The 12,752-nt window shown below is 52.8% G+C and overlaps 1 protein-coding gene across 3 annotated transcripts in view; it reads left to right on the top strand.

The window, feature by feature from the left end:
* The first annotated feature begins 2,032 nt into the window (after positions 1–2,032).
* The window catches only part of KIF19 (kinesin family member 19), a 33,899-nt gene continuing 23,179 nt past the window's right edge, over positions 2,033–12,752 (top strand). For 2 of the 3 annotated variants that reach the window (XM_050920799.1, XM_050920801.1), the window contains exons 1-2: positions 2,033–2,497; positions 8,630–8,710. In XM_050920799.1, coding sequence (XP_050776756.1) covers positions 2,459–2,497; positions 8,630–8,710 — 120 coding nt within the window. In that variant the 5' untranslated portion in view covers positions 2,033–2,458. Of the gene's footprint in view, positions 2,498–8,473; positions 8,545–8,629; positions 8,711–12,752 lie in introns of those variants that run through there. The other variant, XM_050920800.1, reaches the window with a different exon arrangement.

A 12,752-nucleotide genomic window follows, 5' to 3' on the forward strand; every position in this document is an offset into this window, starting at 1 on the left:
CCAGCTCTGCCTCTCGCTCTCTGTGGCCTTGGACAAGTCATTTCCCCTTCTTGTGCCTCACTTTCTCACGCTGTAAAGGGGGATGATGCAGAGGCTGTGAGGCTGAATTCCTGCTCCAAGGCCAGGCGCCCTAGAAACCCAGCGGCACTTTGGGGCAGCTGAACAGCCACCAGAGTGTGCTGCTGGGATCGCATGTGATGCAGCCAGCTCTGGGGTGAAACGAGGTGCACAGCAACTCCACCCAGCAGTCTGAGGGCAGGAAGAGAAGAGTCCTTTTCTGTTGGAGGTTGCCAGGGAAGTTAGGTTAGTAGCATGTAATGTCCAGAGAGAGATTTGGACAGGATCCTTCCTTTTGGTAGATATGTCCGGGAATCTTTGATCCCCTCAAGAGGCCAGGCCTCAATTTCCCGTCACACTCAGACGCTGGGTGTATTTGCTGCTTGGGAAACCAACCAAGTGATTTTATGGGAAATAAAACACTCTGCCCAGAAGCCAGGTCGCCTGCTGTCCCGCAGTCGCCGGGTGATCTAAGATGGGCAGCCCTGCCCGCCTCCATCTGAGCTTGACACCAGCTCCGCAAACGGCCACCGTTTTCTGCTGAAATAGACACCTTTAACGAACCTGCAAATGAATCCTCAGTTGCCCCCAGAGGCCACACTGGTGCCAGTCAAATCCCCACAGCGCCTCTTACTGTCCTGTCCAACTGGGGCTCTGTGTAGGGACAGCTGCTGCCTCCCTCTGGGGGAACATGTCTGATTCGGTTTATTTCAAAAGAGCCTGGTTTGATTTCTGAGTCTGAAACCGCCTGTACATCTGGATTCTGGCTGGCCTGTGTTCTTCCAAGCTATTGATTAAATCCTGCTGATGATTTGTAGCATCTTTCCATTCTGTTTCTCCACGTCACACAGACACTGGCTGGCAGGGCTCAAAGAAGGGGTGTTAAGTGGTGAATGTGATGCACACAATGCTCATGGTTCCATCACATGACAAAAGTCTGTCACGGCGCTGAGCCAGAGAACTGGGAGTGAAACTTCAGAGGAGAGTCCTGTGAGCGAGAGACTGATGCATGCCCCTCTACCCACACACACTCTCCCCCTACTCTCACTCTCTCAAGGTGCGTCTACACTGTTAGCTTACTCCAGACTTACTCCCTTTTTTAGCCCTAAGTTGCGTCTACACTGGAAGCAGCTTCATGATTTTTACACCTTTTTTTAGCCCAACTCTCTCTCCACCCCTGACAGTCCCCACACATAAACCTTCTGCAGAGGTCATAACCTAGAACAGTGATTCTCAAACTTTTATACTGGTGCCCCCTTTCACATAGAAAGCCTCTCAGTGCGACCCCTTCTTATAAATTAAAAACACTTTTATATATTTAACACCATTCTAAATGCTGGAGGCAAAGCAGGGTTTGGGGTGGAGGCTGACAGCTCGTGACCCCCCATGTAAGAACCTTGTGACCCCCAGAGGGGTCCCAACCCCCATTTTGAGAACCCCTGACCTAGATGGACCCCAGCTGGGCGAGCAAGCACAGGTTCAAAGCATGCAAAAGCACGGGTGTTTTCTCTTTAAAAGTGCATCTACACTGCACACGCTGCGCCATCCCCAGCACAGACATTGATAGCCGTGCAGACCGTGTGTCCCCAGCATGGCCAAGCGGTGCCTCCGCCATGGACACGGCTGGTTTTAGCAGCGTAGTGTCCTTCTGCCTCCCCTGCCACACTGCAGTGTGGACCCGGCCTGCTGTGAACCCCCCCTACATGCCACCACCAGCGGTGTGCAGTGCAGACGTGGCCTGGGGTGCAGTAAGAATGTAGACACAGCACCCAGGCACTTCCCGCAAAGCCACCCTTCATGCCCAACGCCATGCATGCCCGCTTCCTGCATACACACAGTTCACACACCCAACTCCCCTGTGGCAGAGCTGCAGGGCATGTACACACACCCACACACACACCCACACCCTATACCTGCTGCCAGAAGGCGACTGAGCAAAGCAGAGCCCAGCCCAGCTGCTTGTGTGCTATTGTGTCAACAGGAGCCTGCCGCGCTGCGGTTGTTGTGTACTGTTTGAAGATCTCCAGGGGACCCGGCGAGATCCCACAGGCAGCGAAAGCAGCAGGGCAGGGCCCCTCCTGAGCGTAGCCCAGGCAGAGCTCCCGAAGGGAGCAGGAATGCTGCACCCCAGCCCTTCGGGGCTCTGTCGCCTCCAGGGGGGCAGTGAGGACAAAAGGCCCGGAGCCCGTGGATGGGAAAGGGGCAGGCAGGGCTGACGTCGTCCGCCCCCCCATTGTCGCTGGGAGGATTAGCCTAAGGCTCAGGTTGTTTAGGAAACAGCTGATGTAAGTGACCGGGCTGTGGAGGGGCACTGGGAAGTGGCGGGCACGGGGTCCTGAGAGCCATGCCTGTGCCAGCTGCTGGCCTGCCCCTCTAGCCCCTCTGTGCACCTGCCAGGATCATGAAGGAGGGGAAGGAGTCCAGAGACCAGCAACTCACGGTAAGTTCTTTTCTGTCACTTGATTAGCGCTCAGGGCAGGGGGGAGGGCTGGCAGGGACTGGCTGCCAGCGGTGCCCAGTGATGCCCGGTGGCACACCAAGGGAACCCGGGGAGAGTGGGGAATTCCCCTCCGCACTGCCTACCTGGTACCTGCTGGTTAATGATGCTCGCGTCCTGTCTGGCAGGGTAATAAGGGCCGGGTGGCTGGTCAGAACTGGAGCAAAAGCTGGAGTTTGGATGTGGGCCTCAGGGCCTGGGGGTCCAGGGGTGGGGAGGTGGGCGCTAGTCGTCCCTTGCCTCCTGCTCAGTCTGGAAATACCCCGGCTCCGCTGGGTCAAGTTACTGTAAGAGTCTCTAGCTGTGTTTGTATGTAACGACTGGGCTGCAGTCGGCCCTCTGTGCCCACGCTCGTGCCTAGAGGGAACCTGCAGTAATAGAGCCCTTGTTGATTGAAACGTTGCGGCTGTTGTACACTGTGACAACCTGTATGTGAGCTGGGGAAAGGATGTGTGCATGCCTGGGTAATGTACAGGTGTATGGAGCAGTACGTTGATTGACATGCACGTGTGTGTGTGTGTAAAACCCCCTGGAGCTCTTACACACCTGGAATAAAGCCACATAGTGTGGGTCAGGGACGCTCAGTGCTACAGACCTCCAGAGTGTGTGTGTGTGTGCGTGTGTGTGTGTACTAATATATATTCCTTTGTGAGTCTATTAAAGTACTAGCTATAGCCTCCATCCTAGGACTGGATTTTACATCCCTTGTCCTCCTACACTTTGCTGTCATGAATTGCAGCAGCATCACACACTCACAAACCAAAGATTCATAGATTCATAGAGGATGATGTCAGTATTTTTAAAGGAATTGTTTACTGGAGAGCAGTAAAACTGTCTTCTAAAAAATCCCAGCACCTCTCCAGATTTCCTGTTTTTCAGAACAGAAGGAGAAAGATACTGCAGAGCAAAGAATGTAAGAGGAACAATAAGAGCCCAATCTTGGATGATACCGAGTGTCCTCAACTTCCTTTGGGGCGCTTGTCGGATCTGAGGCCAAGCAGTGCACATTGTAAAGTGTGCATTGGATGCTGTATCGTGTGTGTGTGTGTGTGTGTGCAAGCAGCAAACGCTGGGTGTGCAGTGTGTAGGTGTGCATGCCCCGGAGTGTAATCTCCCATAGGGCATAATGATATGGCTGGACTTTTAGCTCAGTGCTCTTATGACCAGCCCCTCTCCACCCCGCAGCCCTGTCTTGGTTTGTATGTTGTGGGGAAAGACAGTTTCTGTTGTACGGTTGTGTTGGAGTGTCTCTGAGTAAGCGTGTCAGTGTCAATAACCCATGTGTCCGTCTGCACTGTGGGGTTGTGGTGCTGCCCCCATAGCAGGGCTCAGGTGATGCTCCCCACACAATTCCCACGTGTGCCGATGTGCGTTAGTGGCTGGAAAGATGCTATTTATTGATCTGTTCATACAAGAGATTCTGGTCAGCGCCGCGGCCCACTGATCGTGCTCACACACTGATGCTTCATTAACATAGACAATGTTTAAGTGCCCAACTCAGCTTGGCCTTCGCTAGGAAGCCATGCCTGGTGTGGGGGTAACACACAGGTCTGGGGGTGCAGTATTTGCTACAAATGAGTCCAAAGACCTCGGCTTTTGGCTCTAGCTACTCACCAAGCTTCTGCTGCAGGTTGGGTTCTGCCAGTTTTACAGCGGGGAGCCTCTCGGGTGGTTTGGGATAAGAGATAAGTAGACGTTAGGGATGGAGACTAACTCAGCCAAAGTGCACAGGAGTCTGCGAAATTGGAGTTGCTCGTGCAAGAGTGTTGAAGGTAAGTTGGAAGCAGAGCATTCTGGGAAGGTACAAGTTAGCATGGTAACCCAAACCACGGGTTTTTCTTGTACTGCATTGAGACCTTGAACAAACATAAAGGAGCCAGTAGGACAGTGGGGAACGTTGGGCTCAATAACGCTAACTTGAGCTCCAGTGTCTAATAAAAAGGAAGTGGGGGTGTCACCGTTAACTAACAGGGTGGCGTATGGGCGTTCATCGGTGGGATTTTTAATTTGGGCCGGGCAGCATCCGGCCCCTATTCGTTTTTTGTCCTAACATAGTCCTCCCAATTTTTCCAGCCTAGCTGTTCGGCTACATTTTGCTGCTCTTGGTTTGACATTTTACGCAGGGCTTCTTTGGGGATCCCTTTGTTAAGAAGGAAGCCAAATAGTGCCTGCTCAGTTTTAGTTCGCTCAGGATATTTTTGGGGATTAAACTGACTTTTTGGAGGGTTTTTTGATGGTGAATCAACTGGGAGAACAACAGGCGGGGGTGGCAGTAACAACTTAATTTTACTAACCACTTCAAATAACATTAAGATGGGTCTGCGAATGGCCGCATGCAAGTGCAGCATGGCACCGGTGTCAGCTCCAGGGGCAGCTTCTAATGCCAAATTAACCGCCTCTGCTGAGACAGGAATTTGGGTGGGATCAGTAACGTGTATAAAGGGTGTGGCCACCAACTGCTGTTGAATAGGTAAATTAAGTGGATTTTGTATTGGATCCCACAGGGCTATGGAAGCTCCTGCAATTGCCCATATTAGATCATGTGGAGTAACTAAAGTTCCCGGAGGGATATATAATCCTTTAAAACTGCCTTTCATTGCTAAAATGGCAGCTGCCGGGGTGGTAAGTGGCCAAATGCGATTATTTAATAAAGCGTGACCCGGGAAGCCTCGTGCCCAATTGGCCGTTTTGGCTAAGGTGCCAGCCTCCTCGCGGTCCACCAATTCTGCTCCGTGTTCTAAGGCTAGCCGCCCGACCCAAACCATGGGTGCCTCGTCGGCTTTTCGTTGCGTTTCCTTTAAAAACTCTTTAAGTTCGGCCTTAGTACGTGTTCGCAGTTCAGTAACCTGCGTGGTGTTGCCTGTTTGTGCGTCTGTTTTAGTTTTAGTTATTGCAATAGGCAAAGCTTCTGCTACGGTTTCAGACTCTGCACATTCTGGGGCTGTTGGCAGAGCTGGATACAGAGGAGTTTTAGGAGCTTCATATGGGGGGGGCAAAATTTTCCAAGAGGGACTTGGGGGGGGGGTAGTGATGGGCTCTACCTTTTCTGTCTTCTTCTCACTATTACCTTTAGGAGAGCCTGGGGCTGCCTGTTTAGCTGCAGACATTGTGCCTCCGTGGAGGACAGAACACAGATCGAGGGCCTTGCATATCATGCTAAACAGGACGGTGGAAACATCCTCAGATTTATATTCATCGGGTCGCAATTTTTTGGTTTTCTTAATCAAATTTAATTCTTTTATCATTTGGCATAATAATTTATGTGCCGGATCAGCAGGTATTACCCGAGGTGGGGGAATTAATTTGGAAACGGTGCCTCCAGATTTTCTAACAATGCGGCTACATTCTCTCCAAAGTTGAGAGGGATCTGCAGCACCGAGGTTTTCCACAGTCTCCGTGCACTGAGGCTGCAGGGAACAATCGGCTGGCTGACTCCTAAAGCTCGGGTGGCACCGAAGGAGGCATCCCATATCTGCCATGGTTAATGGTACAGTATAACCTTTTAGAGTTTTGCCCGAGCCAAGAGAACAGATCCATTCTATTTTTGGATTAGTCGAATTTTGGCTAGTAAGAAGGTGAAACTGCAAATGTTGGAACTGTTCAGTTTCATTATCTGCACAATCTGCAGTGCGCCATGGGCATGGCCCAACCTCCGTGCATCCTGTTCGTGACATCATGTAGATTGCCACATACTTTTAGGGGCGAAAGAAAAATGCAGAGCTGTTATTTACCAGGCTGCACGTGGCAATAGACTGTATAGGTAAGGGATGCAAGGAGGGTCTGGGTCACAATGCAAACTGCAGGCACACACACAACTAAAATTAATTAATTAAAAGTTTTATTGGGGATAGTTACAAGGGGTAGGGGAGCAGTGTATGATTAGCTAATAGGGTTAATGGAACTTAAAACATACAATGGCTAAAGTATGTACTATTAAACAATATTTATAAACAAAGATGCAGTAAACAATATTTATAAACACAGATGCAGCATTTAGTAATAACCAATACTTACGAATACAAACCAACTCATAACGACTGGCAAACGTAGAAACTCTGCTTAAAACACGTGAGCTGAGAGAGGCTTCGAGGTGATCAGGCTCGGTTACGGGTGTGCACAAGGTACACAGGATTCGTTTTTCTTTCTCCTCTTCTGCTTGCACATGGCAGACCAGCCTAAAATACCCACTGTGACATCATAGAAGTGTCATAGGGGACGGGGCCCAAAAACTGTGTGTGTTCGTTTCTGATTGGTACAAGCAAAGTTTACACCAAGTAGGGGAGCAGGTGCCTGAAAGTCTGGTTTCGACCCCAAAAGGTGAGGAAATGCATATAGTTCAGAATGCCTTTAACACTGACTGACAAAGGAAGAGGCCAGGGCAATACCGGTATGGGCAAGTCTTTTAGGATGCAGACAGGAACTTATCTTAACAATGGCCAGTCCCCATGGTTGGGTTCCTGGGTTGTGAGTTGCTCATGCGAGGTTTCTAATGAGTGTTGTTGAGAATCGTGAATGTTTTATTGAAATGCTTCGGTGCTGGCAGTATGGGAAGGGCGCTGGTGCAGATGTTCAGGTAAATAAAGTGCAGTGGTGGAGACAGAATGAAGGTAAAGGGCAGATTCATATTAATTAGTAGGATCATGGAGCAGACAAGGAGCAGTTTTGCTAAATTGCAGTGAGTGGCAATTAACATCCAAAGGATCCGGTGAGGCTCTGGGATTCTAAGACTGTACTTCACGCTGTGACCCCACTGATAGACTATTTCACTGCTGAGTGGAGTATAACTGTAGCTTTATGTGTGTGGAAATCGCATGCCTGTTTGCTTCACCATCAGTTTTTTAAATAAAGTTTGGTTGGCTCATTCCTAGTGGTTCTCTACGACCTAAATGTTCTGTGGCCTCCCTAGGGGCTCAAATTTGAAAGCTAAGTTGGGTTTTATTGCATCTTTATCTTTAACAACTTAATATTCATTGGGACCCTTTCAACATGAAGGATACAAAAGGTTACAAATCCAGGTGTGTTGCCACTGGGTGATGAAGACCTTGGCGCTGTGTCCTGGCATACAGAAAGCACCTGGCACATTGTGGGCACTTCCAGGGCTCAGACACCCACTAGTACTTGAATTGACCCCCTCCCAAATATAGGGCTACTCCTCTCCTCCGTGCCCACGCCTCACCCCCATGAGCACCAGGGATGAGTGAGGGCCCAGAACTGAGCCCTACATCTCAAGCCACTTGGCTTTGGACTTTCTGGGTGGGACTTGGCCTCTTCCCAAGCTCCTGGTCCCTTTGTAGGGAACGTGACCATTATAGCAACTCTGCCCCAGACAGGCAGGGGACCCACTCAGCTGTGAAACACACATGGGGTGAATGAGGCGAAGCAGAGAACCAATGCCACAGTGTCTGGGGAGCTAGTCAGGACATGGCTACTCTGTCTGGTTTCCACAGCTGCACCAGGAATCACTAGCCGTCAGCACCTGAGCTCTCACAGACCAAACCTTTCTGCAAAACCCAAGCGTGCTGAATACACCTTGGGCTGATGGATCAAACCGCTAGAGGGGAGCTTCGCTAACTGATGGATTTGATAAGTTTTTTGCAGCCCAGACCTTCCAGCAGCTGGCCAGGCAGTGAAGAGCTCAGGGTTAGAGGGAGGGAAAAGCCCCTCTGTGGACAGACTGGCTGAAGCTGTCGCTTTAAACTCGCGACAGGGCTGGTGTGTGCAGCCGGAGCCGCTGATCTGCTCCCAGCGGTGTTTTCTTTCTTCCAGGAAAAAGCTGTAATTGCTGCGTGCGTGGCCATCGGGGAGGGTGCGTCAGGGCCTCTGCGCTGCCTCGCTAGAGAGGCGATGCCTCCGGTGAGGCGTGGGGTGGGGAATGGACATCGGCAGCACAGTCGCTGCGCCAGGTGGGCGGCTCGCACTCAGCCAGCTTCCTAAGTGCTAGGAACTTCTGGAGACTCTCCGTGCCAGGCGGCACCATGGCTCACGTGCAGGTGCCGATTCCCCGTCTCTTCTGTCTTCCCTCCACTGGCTTCGTTGGCTGCCCGCATCTCTCACGCTCTCTTCACTGTCTTCCAGGTGGCCCTTCGGATCCGGCCGATCAGCATGCTTGAGCTGGAGGAAGGAGCTACTCTCATAGCTCATAAAGTGGATGAACAGGTAGGGCAGGAGCATTCAGGGTGGGTGGGCGAGCAGGGGACGGCACCCTGGCAGATCCAAGTTCAAATCCTGCCTCAGGTCAGAGTAAGTGGCTGTGATTTTGGGGCATTTCATCAAAGCCCCCGGTGTCCAGTCTAAAGAGAAATTAACCTAAAAGTTGGTGTGGCTGGGGGGCTGCAGGTCAGGATTGAGGGGTATTGGCAGAGCTGGGCTAGCAAGGAGGCGCCTGCAAGCTAAGAATGAGGTGCATTGGCAGAGCAGCGTATGGAGGAAGCTCGCGCTGCCCTTTCCCACATTAGGTGTGAATGGAAGATACTTGGCAGCGTCTCTCTTGAAATCCTCTTGCTAAGTGTTGTGATGGGAGACTGGGATACAACAAGCAAAATCTTCCAGGAGCGTTTTCTCTCGATGCCCTTTAAAAAGCAAAGAGCAAGGTGTTTTCATACCATTACACTTGCTTTCCTTTGTTGCTGGTTTTGCATTGAATCACTTGCTTCCCAAGGTGCTAGGGAAGCCCAGGTAGAATTGTACCCGCTGGGCCCATGTGCCCACAAAGAGTGCTCCTGCTGGGCATCTGAATATGGCTGGGCTGCCCAGCACTCCAGCGGCCCCCCACCCCACAGGGGCCACTGGCCTTAATTAGGGGTCACTCTGGCTTTCCTTTAAAATCTAAAGCAGCCAATAAAACCCCCTCCCTTGGGACTGCCCAAGAAGAAGAGTTTTTAAATGCACCCTGGGGACCCTCCCCTTGGACATGGCAAATTGCCTTGGAGCACTACAATTCCTGCTCCCGGTTGTCAGCTGCAACCCCCAGAAGCTACCGGGCGCTGGCATAGCCAAAACTAAACGCTGAAATGGGGGGAAACAGAACCCAGTCCCAGAATCAATCCCTACCTTCAGTGGGCAAGGGGGGTGGCGGGGAGCCAGGTGAGAAAAGGTTAACCACTGCGTCTTGCTTTCCCCCTCCTTGAGCCTTGCGTGACCTTAGGAGATACTCTGGGTAGCCCACCTGTTGCTGTAGGAGACCAGGTATTCTCTGGTTTGTTGCTGCAGGGTTCATCAGAACACCAGCCTGCCCCTGCTGGTCTGTGGCGCGTGAGCCTCGGGCCTGCCCATGCTGGTTTGCTAGTGGGGGCTTTCTCATGGCACTGAAGCAGCTCCTTAGTGTAAGAAACCCTTGGAACAAACTCCCCGGATCTGGCCCTTGGCTGAGGGTCTGGGCCTATCGACCTCTCCCATGTCCCCTGGCGCTGTCTGACCCTGGCTGCCTTGGCCTTCCCCTCGCCCCGTTCCATTATCGATCCAGCTCTATTAACAGCTGCTAAGCACTGGCGCCGGGTTACCACTCGCCAGTCCCAGCGTGGCCTCACATCAGGAGGAAATTAAGCTGCGTTTATTAGCAGGATATTTTTACTCCCCTCGAGCAATTACGAGAAGAGCAGGCGGCCGTGAGCTCGGGGCTGTCTCTGCCATCTGTGTTTACCTGGGCTGAGCGCTGCATTAGGGACTCTCCAGGCAGATGGTAACTGGCTGGGCTGGAAGCAGAGCTGCTTCTTGGCGGCTGGGCCCAGGGCTCACCAGGTGGGGAGCTGGACAGAGCAGGGCCCTTCGGGGTGCCAGGGGATTGCAGGGGAGGGAGGGACTGTCTGTTAGAGCCAGGAGGGGACAATGGAAGTTCTGTTTCACAAAGGATTTGGGGATTTCGATGTCTGCCTTCACTCTGCACCAGAGCAAAACCCTGAAAATTCCCAAAGTCTCTGAAGGGAAATTCCTCTAGGGGCAATTGAAACGTTTGGATTTGTCAAAATAGCGGCGTTTTGTTTGGCTTTTGGCTTTGTTTCGAAAGCGCACCCTTGGCTTCCCTTTGGTAACCCGTTGCTGAAGGAAAAGGTCTTTTCAGCGTGAAATGCTTTGTGCCAAGAAGCCTGCAGTGGGACAGTTCAGAACTCCCCACCCCCTTCTGATGCAAAATGAGATTCCAGCAAAATCGACCTGATCTCCCGAGCACGATGGAACACGGCTCCGTTGGCACTTCCACTCTAGCTCTGAGATCTGTGTGCATTACCAGAGCCTGAGTGAGAGCCTGGCTGATGCCCAGACCATGGGGACAGGGAAGGGGCGGTTACCCAGCTTGCGGGGTAGGTTGGCAGGCTCCAGAGCAGCAAGTTTTAGAGGTGATGCCCCAGGGAGATGCAGGGGCCGTCCCCACTCTAAGCGACTGCCTCAGGCTCTCTGCAGATGTCACTGCATCATGTTTTCACACGGGCTAGACACTTCCTGTGGTCCCGCTGTAATCACGAGGCTCTGGCAGCTGGTGCCCTCGGCTTGACCCAGGCCCTGGGTGTCAGATAAGAATTGGGCAGAATGCAGGTGCTCTTGGGGCTGTGCTGTGAGGAGCGTGTTCCCTGTCATGTTCTCATGCCATCTCCAGACCCATCTAGGATTCCTGCCTTTCTTTTCCCCTTCCTTCTCCGCTTCCTTCATTCCCTTCTTCGTAGCAATGAGGGGTAGGAACGTCCCCAAGACTTCTCCTCCCCCAGCTCCCAGGGCATGGCAGGATGGCTCCCTATTGCACAAGCAAGCTGGCTCTCACGTGTGGACTCCTCTGCACAGTCTGTTCACGCACGCCCGGAGCACCAGGCAGGACAGCGGTGGGGTCTGCCCTGGACAGCCCCAGAGCTGGAGAACCAGCCAGTTGTCCAGGGCTGGAACAGCAGGGGCTGTTGCAAGTGAGAAAAGAGGTGACCTGACATGTTAGGGCCTTACATCCCGGGGTGTTGGCAGAGCTAAGCGGGGGGAGCCTAGGCCTGGGATAGGAAGGGGCTGCGGCGAGTCTGGGATCGAGGTGCCAGCACAACCGAGTTCACTAGCGAGGGGGAAAAGTGCCCCCCACTGACCTCCAAGGAGTGCCTACCCCTGCTTCACTGGGATGCCAAATCCACAGCCTCCCCTTCTGGGCCTCTTTGGCTGATTTTCTTCCCCTGGTAAAACCAAGAACAAAGTCCAGGCCAAGGGAAGCAGCCATCCTATGCCCGTGGCTCTGCCCGCACGTGTGGGGGATCAGGGTGGGGGGTGTTGGCCACTCCCGTGTGTAGGGGGGAGGGGCTGGGAGGTCAGACGCAAGCCACTTCTCTGGGTTGCCTTGGCTAGCATGTGCACCCTCCCCCGGGCGCACAGGGGCCGGCGTGGGCCCGCTCCAGCCAGGGGACAATGCTATCTCAGACATGCACTGGCATGGTTTATCGGAGCACCCAGTCACCGTGGCAACGACTGTGCACAGGCCAGGCGGGGGGGGGTGGAGGGGTCAACGCTGGCTCCAAGCAATGGAACTTGTGGAGACAAACCCAGCTGCCACGTCAGGATCTGGGGTGGGGGGACAGGGATGCCAGGGCCTGGGGGCCTGGACAGGATCTCTCCTGATCCCAGCACCTGGGCACGGGGGCTATGGGGGCTTCCTTGCAGCCTGTCTCACCCTGCCTCTGCCGTCCCCATGGTGTCAGGAATCTGTCCTGCCCAGCTAAGCCCTTGCTAGTTCCTGCTTGAGCCCATTCTGTTGGGGAGCCAGCATGCGGGGCCCTGTCGCTGCCCTGTGCTGGAGGGCAGGAGGTGGGTAGCAGGGCTTCTTTCTGATCTTTGTAATTGTAATGCAAATATGGATTTTATCTAACAAAAACCAGTGCCCGCAGCCCTGGGAGACCCTACAATAACAAACCAGTGTGTGTAGCTCTGCCCTTAGGGGAGACCCTGCAATAACAAACCAGTGTGTGTAGCTCTGCCCTTATGGGAGACCCTACAATAACAAAGCAGTGTGTGTAGCTCTGCCTTAATGGGAGACCCTACAAGAACAAACCAGTGTATGTAGCCCTGCCCTTAGGGGAGACCTTACAATAACAAACCAGTGTGTGTAGCTCTGCCCTTATGGGAGACCCTGCAATAACAAACCAGTGTGTGTAGCTCTGCCCTTATGGGAGACCCTACAATAACAAAGCAGTGTGTGTAGCTCTGCCTTAATGGGAGACCCTACAAGAACAAACCAGTGTAT

Source organism: Gopherus flavomarginatus, chromosome 12 (genome assembly GCF_025201925.1).
Source record: "Gopherus flavomarginatus isolate rGopFla2 chromosome 12, rGopFla2.mat.asm, whole genome shotgun sequence".
NCBI lineage: Eukaryota > Metazoa > Chordata > Testudines > Testudinidae > Gopherus > Gopherus flavomarginatus.